The sequence below is a fragment of the Dasypus novemcinctus genome, chromosome 7 (assembly GCF_030445035.2).
Source record: "Dasypus novemcinctus isolate mDasNov1 chromosome 7, mDasNov1.1.hap2, whole genome shotgun sequence".
In the NCBI taxonomy this organism is placed as follows: domain Eukaryota; kingdom Metazoa; phylum Chordata; class Mammalia; order Cingulata; family Dasypodidae; genus Dasypus; species Dasypus novemcinctus.
The window spans coordinates 115,045,265-115,062,005 of record NC_080679.1 but is presented as its reverse complement, the minus strand read 5'-3'; the positions used below and the strand labels follow the sequence as shown (position 1 = coordinate 115,062,005).

General features: G+C 37.9%; 1 protein-coding gene across 4 annotated transcripts in view; it reads right to left on the bottom strand.

Annotated features, from left to right (window-relative positions):
• The window catches only part of ZRANB3 (zinc finger RANBP2-type containing 3), a 362,849-nt gene that overhangs the window by 67,356 nt on the left and 278,752 nt on the right, over positions 1-16,741 (bottom strand). For all 4 annotated transcript variants that reach the window (XM_058301088.2, XM_058301086.2, XM_058301085.2 and 1 more), the window contains one exon: positions 16,047-16,199. In XM_058301088.2, coding sequence (XP_058157071.1) covers positions 16,047-16,199 — 153 coding nt within the window. The remainder of the gene's footprint in view (positions 1-16,046; positions 16,200-16,741) is intronic.

Here is a 16,741-nt window from a genome sequence, read left to right as displayed (position 1 = left end):
ACATTCAGCAAATATGAACAAATTTTGTGAGCTATTTCTAGTTAAACCATGTTAATTTTACAAGGGAGGTAAACTTTCTGAATCCTTGCATGTCTGAAAATGACTTGATATTGCCTTTACCCTTAATTAGTAGTTTTGCTGGACATACCCTTCTCAAATATTTAAAGACATTGCTCTATTTCTTCTCACATCTGAGGATGGTGATGAGAATGACTGATGTCAGTCTGACTGCTGCTCCTTTGTAGACTGCAAACCTTTCCGTCCTTTTAGGAGCTTGCGGAACCTTCTTATGATTTCTGGAGTTCTAAAATTTCACTATGATATATATTTACATCTATATCCATATCATCTATATCTAAATGTCTTTAAATAATCCTGCTTAGACTTTAGCACAACTTACTAATTTTGGATAATATCTAATATTTTAGTTCTTGGAAATTTCTACCATTCTTTGATAGTTTCTTCCTCTTCATTTTCTCTTTTGTATTTTTCTGGAATTCCTATTAGTGGAATGTTGGGCTTAGACACTTATTGTTTATTCTCATATTTTCCTTCTTTTTGACTTTTTGCTCTCTAAATTCCAGGAAGTTTCTTCTACTTAATCTTTCAATCCTAAAAATTTTCTAGTTCGGCAGTTATATTTTTAAGTTCCTTCTTCATAGTATTCTAATCTTATTTATTTTAGAATATCATCTCAAATCTGAGGCTACTAATTAGAGTTTTTAGAAAGTTATTTTTAGGATCAATTTTTGTATTTCTTAACTTGGGTTCACCATTTTCTTGCTACAGCTTTTCTCCTCAAATGTCTAATGACCCTTGATTATTGTTTCATATGTAGGACTGAAGGAATAGGAAGATTGCCTGGGACTCAGGGTACATGGGACTTACAACTAAGAAGACCTGCCAGGACATATTGACTGAATGGGAGGGTGAGAATGATGGAGGGGTCCAAAGTGAGCCTCAGACTTGTAGTACTGTAGGGATAAGATTCCCAATTAGTGTAATAGGCAAAACAGGAAGATAAACAGGCTCATTAGAAAGCAAAAAGAGAAGAGATAAGGATAAACTAGGGTGGAGAGTTCCAGGAACTAGCTGGACACAGGTCTGGAGTTCAAGAGAAAAAGTGGATTGGGGCATCTTGGAGCTTCTGACATACAGAGGTGGTTAAAGCCATAGGATTGGATGTCGTAACACATGGAGGGAGGAGGAAGAAAAGATGAAAGTCAAGGACAGAAAGCAGGGGAACAAAATTAAGGAAGGAATGAAGAGAACATACCCAGAAAGGAAACTAAAAAGGAACACCAAGAGAGGTCGAAAAATCAGGAAAGTGGTGGCTTTAGTATGCATGTTGGGTTTTCCATTCATTGTGTTAGGTACTCAGTGGGTACTTTCAATCAGAAAGACTCATTTTCTTCAGTTCTGAGAATTTTCTTATTTTTTTCTTCCTCTTTTTCCTGTCTTTTTTTTTTGGAACTCCTATTAGGCAAAGAACTTCTGAAAAGAATTTGATTTTCTTCACTTTTTCTTGGATTTTCCATCTCTGTATATTCTACTTTCTGAGTGAGTTCTTCAACATTAGCTTTTTTTCCTTCTTTATTTAATAATAATTTCTGGTATCACAGTTTTAATTTTAAAGAGCTTTTCCTTGTTCTCTGATTTTTCCCTTTCTCTGGTATTGTTCCATGGGTACAATACCTTCTTTAATTTCTGTTGATTTTAATGGTAGCTTTTCTTTTAAGCTTTCTTCAGCTCATTACATTGCCTACATTTCTTTCTAACCCTCTCTGTCGATTGCATGTTCATTTTGTCTCTATTTTCATTTTAGAGGCTTTTCTCAGTGCTTGGTGGTCTTAGCGGTTCATTCATATGTAAGAGTTAAATGCTAAAATGCTACTGGAAGCTCCACAGGGGAGACTTCAATGAAGAGCCACTACTGACTGTTTTGCTGGGGGATTACTTTCCGTTTTCTTAAGTCTTTTTTGCTGTTAATCTTAATTATTTAATTGAACTTTTTAAAAAGAACTTCTTTACTATTTAAGCAACAACTAATTGTGGAAATTAGCATTTGAGAAAGCCTCATATCAGTTCTGGAGGCAGGGCTGGGAGTAAAGGTTAGCAGTTACTGACAGTAATCCGAAACTGATGCTTACCTCTGCCACTGTGAGGACTGACTCTCAGTCGGCTGGAGCAGTCAGTGCAGGTGCTATTCTGAAACCATAAGCTATTTGGGTAATAATAAATTGAGAATTTAGTATGCAAAATCCTTAAAAGAAGGGCTTGGGATGGGGGAAAAGGAATCATTTTATGTAATTTCAGGAATTAAAGAAGGGTGTAATTTTAGAAAAAGGAGAAGGCAAGATTGATCAGCAGCAATGACTTTAGCTAATGTTATAATGGCTAAATTGGATTATGATGAAAGTTGTCACAGGTAGGGGACCTTAAAAGATTCCAAGTCACAAGGATGCCAGAAGCTATAAGACTTAATAGAAATAAAGATTTCCTTTGAGGTAATAAATCAGAAGTCTGAGCCATATTATCAGTTATGCTTTCTGATCTAAATTGGTTGATGAGATTTCTTTGACATTTAGCAACTCTGATAGGAAATCAGGTGGGAAAATCTCTTTGACACATCCTAACAATAATTACACATGTTGGACAGGAACAGACAGGGGTTAACTGGGTTACAGAAAAAATTTTTAACTTGGGATTCATAGGCCCCTCCCAAGATCTGGGCTGGCCTTCAGGAGTCTGGAAAATCCTTGAAATTGTCTATAAAATGTTGTCTCCATTGTGTGTGCATTTCTCCACATTCTCAAAGGGATTCAAGATTCAACAAAGGCTAAGAGTCACTGGATTAGAATAAAATATCTGAAGATGCATGCGTGGTCTTAATAGCTATATTTCTTTCCTTAATTTTACATAGTTAAAAAAGAGGGTTTAAAAGTCTATATGTGAATATATACATGGACTGTGAACCTCTTTTTAAGGGGGAAAATACATAATTCTCTAAATACCTATTAGGAATTCCTCTGGTTTCTTTGAAAAAATAATTTATGAACACTGAATACCACCAGGACAGCAAACGAGTAACTTATGTGTAGGCATGAAATGCGCTTATTTAGCTCATTTGTCCACTGTCACTGGAGCAGCCTCTAATGAGAGAACAAATGACATGTGGAGTGCTAGCACAGCTAAAAAGTGACAACTACTAAGGAGGTGAGTAGAAGATAGCACGTGGAGTCTCCTGAGTAGGACTGTGTAGGAGGCACATCGTGCCAGCAGGACTCAAAGATGTGGTACCCTATGCATCAGCCTGAAACAAAACTTACTACACTTGATGCTTTGAGAGAGAGAGAGCACCACCAACTTAGCACAGAGAATCCGGCACATATTTGGAACACATTTAGTTAATAGAAGAAGTGATGTTTAACAAGACACTGATTTGTAGACACAGTTACTAAGCATAAATGCAAAATGTGTATATCCATAAGATGCTTCTTACTTTTCTTTATTTTTAAAAATAATGTATCCACTTTTTAGTAGAGTCAGTGATACTGCTCCTAGTGAATTCGCTGATTTAAACATCTGAGAAATGAGGTAATTGTAAACGAAATGCTCCCCCAAATATGCATTTATTTTCCAAAAATGTTAGATGTATCAATAATGGACTCCTCTGGCCCTTAAGAGGCAGGAAGCTTTATCTGTGTCAGCAAAATAGACCAGAATCCTCAATTATAACAGCTATGCTGATAGCTAAATATGCAGAGCCCAGATTAAATAAATTTTGGCAGGTCTATATTTTAGAAACAACTGACTTATTAATGTTATCTGCATTTCTTAGGGCGAAAGATATGCATGAAGACAAAAGACTAATAAAATATTTTTATGGGTTATAAAGTTTTGTTACTTAGCAACAAGATAAAACTAAAGTCTTTTGTCTTTCCAAACTGCTTTCTTTGCATTTAGAAAAGACTTTACCATAAATCACTGTCAAGTATCTTAATTTACCATGACTATTTATCTTTGTAAAGAAATAACAAATTTAATGACCTTTTAATGGATGAGAAATAAGGAACTAAAATGCTGGTGTATATAAATAGGAGGGGTGAACTAAGGGTACAGTAATTTTTATTATAATACAATGTGAAAGATATAGTTAAATCAACATGCCCATGTTATAAGGAATGTGGAAAACAGAACATATTCCTCTCATCCATTATATAGTCAACATTGTATACATAGTTGTTCCTTTTTTAGTTCAATGTTATTTTTGAAAAACGAAAGAAAAAATATTCCTTTCAGTGAGAAGTGCTGAGAATAAAATAGCGCAAAATGCTAAGATGACAAATATATGCTTTTAACTGAAAGGTCCAGGAACAAAATTTATTTGCTCTGTTTTGTAAAAGGGTAAACTACTGGTACAAATCCCCTGGCCATGATGATAGGATTAAAAGTCTATTTTTAAAACTGAAGGAGAGGAAAAGGAAATTTAGTAAAACTAATAAAAAATAATAATAGTTTAAAAAGTACTTCAAAGCCTGGAGCTATTTTAGCAAAACACTCATCATCAACAAAAAACACTGAAGTTGGGTTTAACAGTCTGTGATCAAAGGGCTGCCATTCATGTCATTTATCTACTATTCTTAAAAGAATTAATAAAACTTCTGTTTTCACAAATGTGTAATTGGGAGATGTTGCTGGTCTCCTGAATGACAGACAACTGATGGCTGGCCATGCCTTCAAAAAGCCTTCACTAGCATATTTATAAACAAATCAAAAGCATATGTTTTCAAAGGATATAGGGGAAGCAAATGTGGGTCAAGCAATTGGGTGCCTGCCTACCACATGGGAGGTCCCAGGTTCGGTTCCCGGTGCCTCCTAAAGAAGAAGAGCAAGACAGTGAGCTGACATGAAGGGCTGGAGTGGCAAGCTGATGCAACAAGGTGACACAACAAGATGAGGCAACGAGGAGACACGAAAAGGAAAAACACAAGAGACAACAAGCAGGGAGTGGAGGTGGCTCAAGCAATTGGGCATCTTCCTCCCATATGGGAAGCCCTAGGTTCAGTTCCTGGGGCCTCCTAAAAAGAAGACAAGCAGATACAGAGCATACAATAGACACAGAAAACAAACAATGGGGGGGGGGGAATAAATAAAATAAATCTTAAAAAAAAAAAAAAGATATAGAGCAGGGATTCTTAATAAGGGGTCCATGAGCTTTAACTGAAATTCAAAAAATCATTATTCTTGTGGGGACATGGTGTGGGTATGATGTATTTATTGAATAATACACAGTATAGTGGGATTTAGTAAGGGGTCCATGGTTTTCACCTGGCTGTCAAAGGGATCTGTGGAACAAATAAGCTTAAGAACTCCTGAGAAAGAACGCCAGAAGTAGGGTTTTAATCATTTAAATGAAAAAAAAAAAAGAGATTTAAATTATCCCAAAAAAGAAATGACTGATGGAAGTTATCAGATTTTGAAAATGCCCATTGCCACATAAACAATGATCCAGTCTTAGATTCAAGTTTTCATCTGAAGACACAGACAATAAAACAAACAAAACAACCCTCTTTAAATAAAACAAGGTAGTGAAGAAGAAAATGTTATTGCTTGTTTTTTTAAAAATTTATTGAAATATATCAACTATACACAAACATATATAAACAATAAGTGTATAGTAATCGTTGTGAACTTACAAAACATACATAACATCACACAAGAATCTCATAAGTCACCCTACCACCGACACCTTACATTGCTGTTAAACCTTTTTAACTAATGATTAAAGAGCATTGTCAAAATATGACTACTAACTAAAGTATTTTCCCCCAACCCTCCCTATTATCTTTGTCATTTATATATGAACATAAACAATTAAGTATATAGTAAAAGTTGTGAACTTACAAAGCAAACATGCATAACATCATACAGGGGTCCCATACATCAATCCTCCACCAACACCTTGCATTGTCGTGAGATGTTCGTTACAAATTACGAAAGAATATTTTTAAAATCTTACTACTAATTGTAGTCCTTATCTTATATTTGGTGTGTTTTTCCCCCAATATACATTATTATATTTTAATTATATGTTTTATGACAGAAGTTGTAAACGTATAAAACAATCATGAACATATGCAGAATTCCCAAACAACACCCCTCTATCAACATACCACACTGTGCAGGAACATTTGTTACAGATCAGATAATATCATCTGATTGTTACCATGTCCATAGCATACATTTGGCTCACATTTTCCATACTGTCACATTATCAACACAGTACATCTTTGGCATAGATGCAAGAATATTATCTTATTACTGCTAACCACAGTCCATAGGTCATTCCAGTTGTATTTTTCCCATGCATTCCCAACACCCTGCAGTAGTAATACACATTTGTTCTAGTTCACAAAAAACACTCTTGCATCTGTACCATAACCACAATTCTCATCTACCTCTTGTGCTACTGAGCTCCAAGATTATTCTCTAGCATTTTGTCAATTGGCATTTACATCCCTACACTACTATTTTCAGCCTCATTGCTATTTATAAACTAAGTATTACCTTTTTTACCATCCATTCTATACATTTCCACACTTTTACAGTAAAGTTAATTAAAACTTCTACATATATTAAATATCAATAGTCCATCTCAGTCCTTCTCTTATCTCCATTAAAGAATCCACCACTTACTACCAGGTCTTCAAGATATCTTCCTACAATTTCTTCTAGAAGTTTTATGGTTCTTGCTTTTATTTTTAGGTTTTTGATCCATTTTGAGTTAATTTTTGGATAAGGTGTGAGATAGAGGTCCTCTTTCCTTCTTTTGGCTATAGATATCCAGTTCTTTCAGCACCATTTTGCTGAATGTACTGTTCTGCCCGAGCTGTGTGGGTTTGACAAGGTAGTAAAAAAAATCACTTGACCATACATGTGAGGATCTGTTTCTGAGCCATCAGTTTGGTTCCATTGGTCAATGTATCTGTCTTTATGCCAGTACCATGCTGTTTTTACCACTAGAGCTTGCTAGTATGATTTAAAGTCTGGGCATGACGGTTTGCTTTCCCTTTTATGATGTTTCTGGCTATTCAGGACCTGTTACCTTCCAAATAAATTTGATAATTGTGTTTTCAATTTTGTTAAAAAATGCTGGTGGAATTATCATGGTTACATTGAATCTGTATATCAATTTGAGTAGAACTGACATCTTAATATTTAGTCTTCCAATCCATGAGTATGGAATGTTCTTCCAGTTACTTAGGACGACTTTTTAAAATTTCTTTTAACATTGGGTTGCAGTTTTCTGAATACAAGTGTTTTACATCGTTGGTTAAGTTTATTCCTGATTACTTGAGTTTTATCTGTCATATTTTATTTTCACCACTCTTTTGACACTTTTAGTTACTTTTATTGATATAATCTTCATTTCTAGACTCTCTTCTAGGCCTTGCTCTCCTGTCTTTTCTTTTTAGGATCTAGCACACCCTTTAGTATTTCCTGATAATCTGGTCTCTTGCTTAGAAATTTTCAGTTTCTGTTTATCTGTGAATATTCTAATCTTGCTCTCATTTTTGAAAGACAGTCTTGCTGGATATAAAATTCTTGGCTGTAAGTTTTTCTCTTGTAGTGTTTTAAATATATCAGACCACTGTCTTCTTGCCTCCATGGTTTCTGGTGAGAAATCAACACTTAATCTTATTGGGTATCCCTTACATGTTATGCATTGTTTTTCTCTCGCTGTTCTCAGAATTCTCTCTTTGTCTTTGGCATTTGACATTCTGATTAATCAGTATGTGTCTTGGAGTTTGTCTATTTGGATTTTTTCAGATGGGAGTAGGTTGTGCTTCTTGGACATGGATATTTATGTCCTTCAAGGGTTGTAAAATTTTCTAACATTATTTCTTTAAATATTCCTTCTGCCCCTTTTCCCCTCTCCTCTCCTTCTGGGACACCGATGACACATATGTTTGCAATATCTCTGTGCTGTCGTTTAGTTCCCTGAGACCTTGTTCAATTTTTTCCATTCTTTCATCTGTTCTTTTGTATGTTCACTTTCAGAGGCCATTTTTTCAAGCTTACCAATACTTTCTTCTGCCTCCTTAAATTTGCTATGATTCTAATGTATTTTAAATTTCATTTATTGCACCTTTCATTCCTGCACGATCTGCATGCTTTCAAATTCTTCTTTGTGCTCATCTAATGTCTTAATATCCTTAATCTCGTTAGTCCTCTCATTGAATTTAAGGAGATTTGTTTAAACGTCTATAATTAGTTGTCTCAACTCCTTTATGTCATCTGGAGGCTTATTTTGTTCCTTTAACTGGGCCATAGTGTCCTCTTTCTTGGTGTGGATTGTAATTTTTGGTTGGTGTCTTGACATCGGGATTACTAGAGTATTTTTTCTGGGTGCAGTTATTCTCTTTAGTTTAGGGCTTCTGTCCTTTCTCCCTTGCTAGTTGTGCAGTAGGAGCCAACGATGTAATTGGTGCTGTAAACTGTGGAGGCTCAAGCTGCCCTCATTGCCCCAGGGAAGGATGAAGCTTCTCTCATCTTTCTCCTTTCCCAGAGATAGGGACAGAGTTACAGTTGTGTGGAATAATCCTAGACTGTAGTTGCTCAGAGAGACTGATAAAAGTTCATGCCCCTTTCTGCCCTGCTTGGAGCATGGATGGAGCTGCAGGTGTGGGCAGCAATCTATGTAGTACAGGTCCAACATGACTGCAGTTGCCCCAGCAGACTTTTAATTATTCAGTTTGTGCCAGCCAAAGGTACCCTCAGTTACCTGGATAGACTGGTGCTGAGCTAGCCAGCCACCTTCCTGCCAGAGGTGGGACTGAAGCCTAGGCTAGGGCTGCAGGCTGATCTGGGTGAAAGAAACTGGTTCCTACCATCACTGTGATATTTGGTCTGGCTGGCTTCCCCTCAGGCTGGGGGGTGGAATCAAAATGGTGCCACCAGCCTTTTTCCGACTTGGACAAATTCACACCCCAGTTGTTCCTAGGGTTATTCCTTAGCCATCCGAGTCTACCATCAGTAGCTGAAATCAGGAGCCAACCATTTCCTCCTTTTTTGTTTTTGGGAAATGGAGCTTCCACTTCTGGTCACAGAACAGCTACTGGGATGGCTTGCACCATCAGAGTAGGACAATCACCAGCCTCTGTGGCTTGGTGGGAAATTTCCTGGAGAGGCTGGTACAGGTCCCTGCAGCTTCCTCCCTGCTGGAGGTGGCACTGGATCTTAGGCGAGACCTGCAATCTGACTTGGATGGAAAGAAGCCGGTCCCCACCAGCACTGGGATTTTCAGTCCACCCCACTTCCCCTCGTGCCAGGTGTGGAGTTAAGATGGTGGCTCCTGGCCTCTTTCTGACTTGGACAGGCTTAAACTTTAGCTGTTCTCAGGATTATACTTTAGCCCACTGAATTTTACTCATCAGTAGCTGAAATTGGTGCCCAACTGTCTCTTTCTCCCTTTTTTGGAAAGTGGAGCTTCAATTCCAGCCGTGAAACAGTTCCCGAGGCAGCTTCTGCCCCCGGTGGAGGATGGGCATCGGCCTCCATGGTGTGGAACACTCTACTTATGAGGTTTCTCTGCAGATGGGCAGTCTCCTGCTTCCACTCCTTCAAGGATATTGCAGGATGCTCTTCTGGCTTCCTGAAGCCCCAAACAGGTGCTTCAGCTAGCTCCAGAGAGCTCTGTGTGTTTGCTAACTACCCTGGAGCAGGAGCTGACTGGAGGAGCTCCTTACTCCACCACTATCTTGTTGTAATCTCCGCTATTACTTGTTTTTAACAATGACATCAAAAGCCATACATGGGGAAGCGGATATGGCTCAAGTGATAGGGCTTCCGCCTACCATATGGAAGGACCAGGGTTCTATTCCTGGGGCCCCCTGGTGAAAAGAAGAGAAAGTGTGCCTGTGTGGTGAGCCAGTGCCCACACGAGTGCCCACACGGTGAGCAAGTGCCCGAGTGAGTGCCTGTATGGTGAGCCAGTGCCTGCGCAACTGAGTCATGCAGCAAGATGATGACACACCAGAGAGAGACAAGGCGAGAGTGAAGGTGAAGCACAGCAGAAACCAGGAACTGAGCTGGCGCAATTGACAGGGAACCTCTCTCCACATCAGAGGTCTCCAGGATTGAGTCCCGGTGAATCCTTGAGGAGAGAAAATGAGAAGAGAAGACAACACAGACAGCAAAAAACAGCAAGGTGGAAGGAGAGGAAGGGGGGAAAAGAAATACATGTCTTAAAAAAAAAAAAGGGGTACATGCAAATGTCCTTGGGAACTGCTGTCTCTTCTAAGAGGGCAATTAGAACTTACAGCAAAATGTTATATAATAAAATGTATAGATCACTGGAATGTGACTCAGTGGATTAAAAAAATCAATCATTTACTGCATGCGCCTATGTACCATAAACTCTCTTTTAAGATCAAGGTCTAACCTCCAAAATGCCTTTTGGACATCAGCTGAATGGTTTGGAGGCTTCTCAAACTCAAGATGTTGTGAACGAAGGTTTTTGCTTCTTCCTTAAGCTACTCTTCTACAACCACCCCAATCTCTCTTGGTTCTTTTCTGCTTACTAAATAAATGATAAAGTCCTCTGCTATGAATCCTCTAGCTTTAAACTAAACTGGATCACCTCCAGTTTAGCAATAGCTTCAGTTTGTTTCCTCCTTACTTGATTGTATGCTTTGTGGTATTTCCATTAAATTCCTGCTTCAATTCTATTATTCCTTATGACAAAAAGAGAAAATAGAAAAATAAAGAATTTCATTTCTTGGGATGGGAATATTTGCAGGTGAACTCATTTGTTTTTATTTGTTGGTACAATTTTGTATAATAAGTACTTTATTAAAATGCATGTTAAAAACAATCAACCCCAAACCTCAAAGCCCCTCTTTGTTATGTTGTCAATAAACAGTTTCCCGATCCCTTCAAATGCATGTGATCTCTTTGTGGTTTCACTTCCCTAAAACTTTTATTTTTTGTTGACTGTGGTAGAGTTTATAAATATAGATCTGTTTTTCATTTTATGTAGTTTTACGCACTTGACTTATTATTCTACAATCTACAAGTTCCTTGAGGGAAAAAGGCTATCAGGTACAAGTGCCTTCAATTTCCATGTCTCAGCCTTCTTTCTCCTCATCTCATATGTTCAAATTTCCCAATTCAGCAAAAAAGCTCCCACTGACTCGGCATCCCTGTCAAGCTTATCTACCTCTCCGCAAGTCCCGGTACAATGACTATCACATAATAAGTGCTAATAAGGTTGGCTCCTCCCTTTCTTTCTAATTAGGTGCTGTCTTTACATGTATTCACTCCTGAACTCTCTGACTTATATCATTCTACTGAAACTGAGAAACCTAAAGGCCCGTTTCAGACCGCAGCCTTTCTGATATGGTTGGTCAGACCCTCTTTCTAGAGGCAAGGGAGATGGCAGGGCCTGCCAAGACAGGCACTTTCACTCTTAAGAGTGGAGACAGCAAGTGCAGGAGAGGCAGGGCTCCCGGAGCACTCATCTTTAAGGCCCAGTAACCGACCAGCACTGAACTGAGTTCACTCAGCCTAACAGCTCTGGGTAATAACTCCTCCTCCAGGAACAGGAGGAGAAGCTCTGAGGGGCTGCTGGTACTACGCAGCTCAAGAACAGCAGTGAACGGTTTCCATGTTCTAGTCATTCCACAAAGATTTATTGAGGGCCCACTATGTGCTAACTTTAATGCTTCTACCACAGTTTGGCAGCGTCATGAGGGCTGCCTTTGGAGCAGAAAGGCCTGGGTTCAAATTCCAGCTCTGCCACTTAGTGGCTGCGTGAACCTGGGCAGATTATAAAACCTTTCTGACCTCCAACAGGACATGGTAACAGTATGCCTCCTGGGGTTGCAGTGAAGGTTAAATAGGATAATGAATGGAAAGGGCTCAGCATACAGGCTGCACAGAAACCACTTAAGACATGTTAATTGTTATTATTGAGTATATTGAAGTCATAAAGGTAAACAAGACAATTAAATGCCTAATAGTATCACAATGTGATGTCTCTTCATAAGGATGAGGTTACCTTCTTGTCATTGTAGGCTATTATGGAGATTGATTACATAATATTTACAGAGTGGTTTGAGCCTCTAAAATATATACTAAATAATTATCCTAATTTAAGAGGTGTTAGCCCCAAGGCACTAGTGCTTTAGCATAAGCAGAAATTCAGAGAATTTTAGAGGAGAGTTAGACTTCTGGAATACTACAGCTCCCATGGTCATCCTTCTTTTTGTTACTACCATTGTTTCCACTAAACGATATGCAGGAAAACAAGGTTATTATTTTTTAATATACATAATCACCTCTTTTTTAAAATTTAAAAAATCTATCTATCTATCTATCTATCTATCTATCTATCTATCTATCTTATTTCTCTCCCCTCCCCCCCCAGTTGTCTGCTCTCTGCGTCCACTCCCTGTGTTCCTCTGTGACTGCTCCCATCCCTATCAGCAGCACCAGGAATCTATATTTCCTCTTGTTGCATCGTCTTGCCGAGTCAGCTCTCTGTGTGGGCGGCGCCGTTCCTGGGCAGGCTGCACTTTCTTTTGCGCTGGGCAGCTCTCCTTATGGGGTGCACTCCTTGTGTGTGGGACTCCCCCACGCGGGGGACACCCCTACGTGGCACGGCACTCCTTGCGCGCATCAGCACTGCGCATGGGCCAGCTCCATATGGGTCAAGGAGGCCCGGGGTTTGAACCGTGGACCTCCCATGGTAGGCAGACGCCACATCCATTGGGCCAAGACCGCTTCCCAAGGTTATTTTCTTATTTGCATTTTTTTTTTTTAGCTCACAAAACAAACATTTCATACAGATGTTGGCATTTAATAAAAAACCTAAAGTTTGTTTTTTAATTTAAGGACATTAAATAAAGAGCTCTCCTTCCCAACAACATAGGGTATTTATAGCACACCATCAATCATGTTATATATTTTTGATGCAAATGCAGGTTTTTGAAATTAAATTTGTTTTGGGTGAAGAATGGTCTAGAAGCACCTAAGGAGAGAAGACAGGGGGACCTGAGGGTTGCTATGAGAGAAAAGGCAACAGTGTAAGCCAGGCCACAGCAGCGAACACTGAGGCAGGATCAGAAAGGTTGGCAACTAGGGAGAAAGGAAAAGTAGGATACACTGAACAAAGTGCACGAAATGAGAACAGTTGGTAAGGGAAATAAGAGACGGTGTGGGATGGAGCAAGGAGTGACTAAGGGTAGCCGTTCTGGCTGAATTTGGAAATTGCCTGGTCATACATTCCAAAGAAAAGAGAACTATTGACTGAAGTAACAAAACGGAGGCAGCTCTGGTTTACAGAGATTCCAAGAAAAAGAGCCAAACAGATTTGTCCTAAGCAGGAGTGGGACTTGTTATGTATACTATATTAGAGTCCATTATTTTGTTCATGTATACATAATTTATACACGAATTTGCTCATAAGGTACTTTATGGTATATATAGGATGAAAGGGACGTTAGAAGCCACCTAGTAATCTAGGAACTCAAATACCTGGATAAATAATGCTGATGATTATTCATGAATGGAGAAAAGGCCTAAAGAGGTTAGGAAAAGGCTCTAAAGAGTTTAAGGGCTCAAGTTTCATACAGCTATAGTAAAGGAGGTGACATGCCTTATGGGGAAGCTTCTATCTGAATATATCATTTAGTACATTTTATTCAGAAACAAACTAATCACTTGGAAATGATTATATACATTAACATATTTCATATCTTTTTCTCTCCTTCCATCTAGAGACCTACTTTACCACACAAGGGAAGCCAGTGTAAGAAAAATAAAACACCTCAATCAAAAGAATACTTATAATGTATATATGGAAATAGTACAACATAGAAATAGAAAGAGATACCATGCACATTAAGAAGTAGAAGAAAGGAAGAAGCTGTGAGAAACTGGGCTGAGTCTGAGGCAGTGACCCTGGCAACTGACTCCCAGGTAGGACTGGTTACAAGTTGGCTGTGCAAAAGTATCTCTCCTGGGATGGTGGAATTTCTTCTCTTACTTTGAGTTGCACTTCAATTTGAGTTTCATTTGGGTTAATAAATCATTTCTTTGAACACTTAACTACATCAAAAAGAGGTAAAGAATTATGACTCATACATCTCTGTGAATAAGTTCATGCAGCGGTATTATTAACAGGTACAGCAGGATCATTAGCCAATGGTCAGGGGTTCTAGAGGCAGCATGCTATGCTGGACCGTCACCCTTTAGTTGCTGTATCATGGAGAGGTTCAGAAAGCCCTAGTGGTGGGGTGAGAGTTACAATGAGGGGGTTGAGAAGTGGCTATTTATCGCCATTACAAAAATAGTTCAGTATTTCAACATCCAGTGTACTTACACCAGTATACATAGGTAGAGTATCAGCCCCGGTTCATGCATTTTTTAAAAAGCGTTTTATTGAGAAATATTCACACACCATACAATTCATCCAAAGTGTTCAATCAATGGCTATCAGTATAAGCAAGATTTGTATATTCATCACAATTTTAGAAAAAAAGAAAAACCCCATACATACCCTTTATACCTCCCTATTCTTGACACTTAGCATTGGTGTGGTACCTTTGTTACAATTAATAAAAGAATATTCAAATATTATTGTTAACCGTACTTCATGGTTTGCATTAGGTATATTTTCCCTCATATACCATCCTATTATTAACACCTTGTAATAGTGATCAGTTCATCAAAGAACATTCTCATATAGTACTATTAACCACAGTCATGGTCCACAACAGGGTTCAATATGTTATATAATCCTATGTTTCATTTTCTAGCTTTACTTCTAGTGACATATACGACCCTAAACTTCCTCTTTCAACCACAAACACACCCATAATTCAGCACTATTAATTACACTAATAATAATTTGCTACCAACATCTCTACCCATTCTCAAACATTCACAATCAACCTAATTAAATCTTCTGTACAAATTAAGCATAAGCACCACCTTCTCTGACCTTATTCTAGCTCCTGGTAACCTATACTCTAGATTTTAATTCACAAATTTGCCTATTATTATTAGTTAATATTAGTGAGATCATACAATATTTGTCCCTTTGTGGCTGGCTTACTTCACTTAAAGGGACTTCCAATGTCCAGATCAGAGCTTAAAAAAAAAAGATTACAACATATTAAACAATTGATAATAACAATAAAAGAACCCCCATGCCCATAGTGATATGTGCTTTAAAGAAGGGGGAGTAAAGTTCTTCTTAACAGAAAAGTATCAGCTAATAAGTACAGAAGCGGTGATGGAATCAGAAAAATCACTATTTCAAAGCTAATTCAGGACATGCAATGTAAAATAAATAAATAAATAAAACCCTTGGGTAGAAGGTTTTAGGAACAGAACCATCATGATCTCAAAGTATCACACCAGATTATTTACCAATTGTAAAGGGAAAAACATATCTTTACAGTTTGCCTTAATTTAGTGATGTAGAGCTTCTTTTCATGTTTATTGGCTATTCAGGTCTCCTTAGATACTTTCTTTGCCTATTTTTTAATTGGCTTGTTTATGTTTTACTCATTGATTTGAATAAGTTCTTTATATACTTTGGACATTCAGTGCAAATACCTTTATTGAATCTGTGACTTGTTTATGGTATTTTGTAAGATAATAATTTTGATCTATTGTCTCCATCTTTTTATTTATGGTATATGCATTTTGTGGCAAATTTAATATGTTCTCTACCCTCAGGATCATAAAATTAGACTTCTATATTTTCTTCTGAAGACTGGCTTCCATTCAGCTTGTTTATCTAAGAAGTTAAACAATGAATACTAAGAAATAACTCTGTTGGGGCATATGAGCCAGTGTTGTAGCCTCCTCCTACCAATGCTATCTTTTGGTTGAAAAGGTTTTCTGTCTTTAGGTGAAGTCTCCCTCCCTTCAACAGCATGAATAATTGAGAGTTGTGTTTAAAAAAATACACCATAAAATTAAAGTTTCAGGAAACTAAAAGATAGAAAAAAATAAGTCATATAACTTACATGAGTGAACAAAACTTCATTCTTGAGCTCTTGAGAACTTTCATGTGGTGTCCAAGCTTCAGCAAATTTAAGGAAATCCCATTTTTCCTTATCACTTTCCTCAGCTTGAAGTTGTTCCTTCCTACCATTTAAAGTGCTCCCTGTTACCTGAGCCTATAAGGTGGATAAGCATGTGAATTTTACAACAGTTCACTACTGACAGCCATTTTAACTGCTGACATTCACTAACTAATAACCGGACGCTGCATTGAAATCACAAGCTGTCCACAAAGGGATTCATATTGTTTTTAACATATCATGGGTCTTGGTGAGATAATTATTCAAAATTACAACCAAAATACCAAATCAATGATTTCTATGCTTAATGAGTAAAAGGTTTAACTAGACAGGTTATACTATTTCCTTTGGCCATAAAATCTTTTATCCTGATATTTATCTACTTTGAAATTTAACCTACATATGACTGACCACTTGAATATCTACACCCAGTGCCTGAAAACATCCTGAAATCCTTAGTCAAGTCCTTTCTATAAATATTCCTCAAGGTTGGGGAGAAGAAGAGATAGCTGAGGGAAGAGTAAGCAATAGCCTTCTTACCTTTTTTGGAGTTTGGATATAGGTTGTCCTCTGTCTAGAATTAGCTGGGGATTCAAGAATCCTTCTGGAAAGGATTTATTCTTAGGTCATAGAAGGGA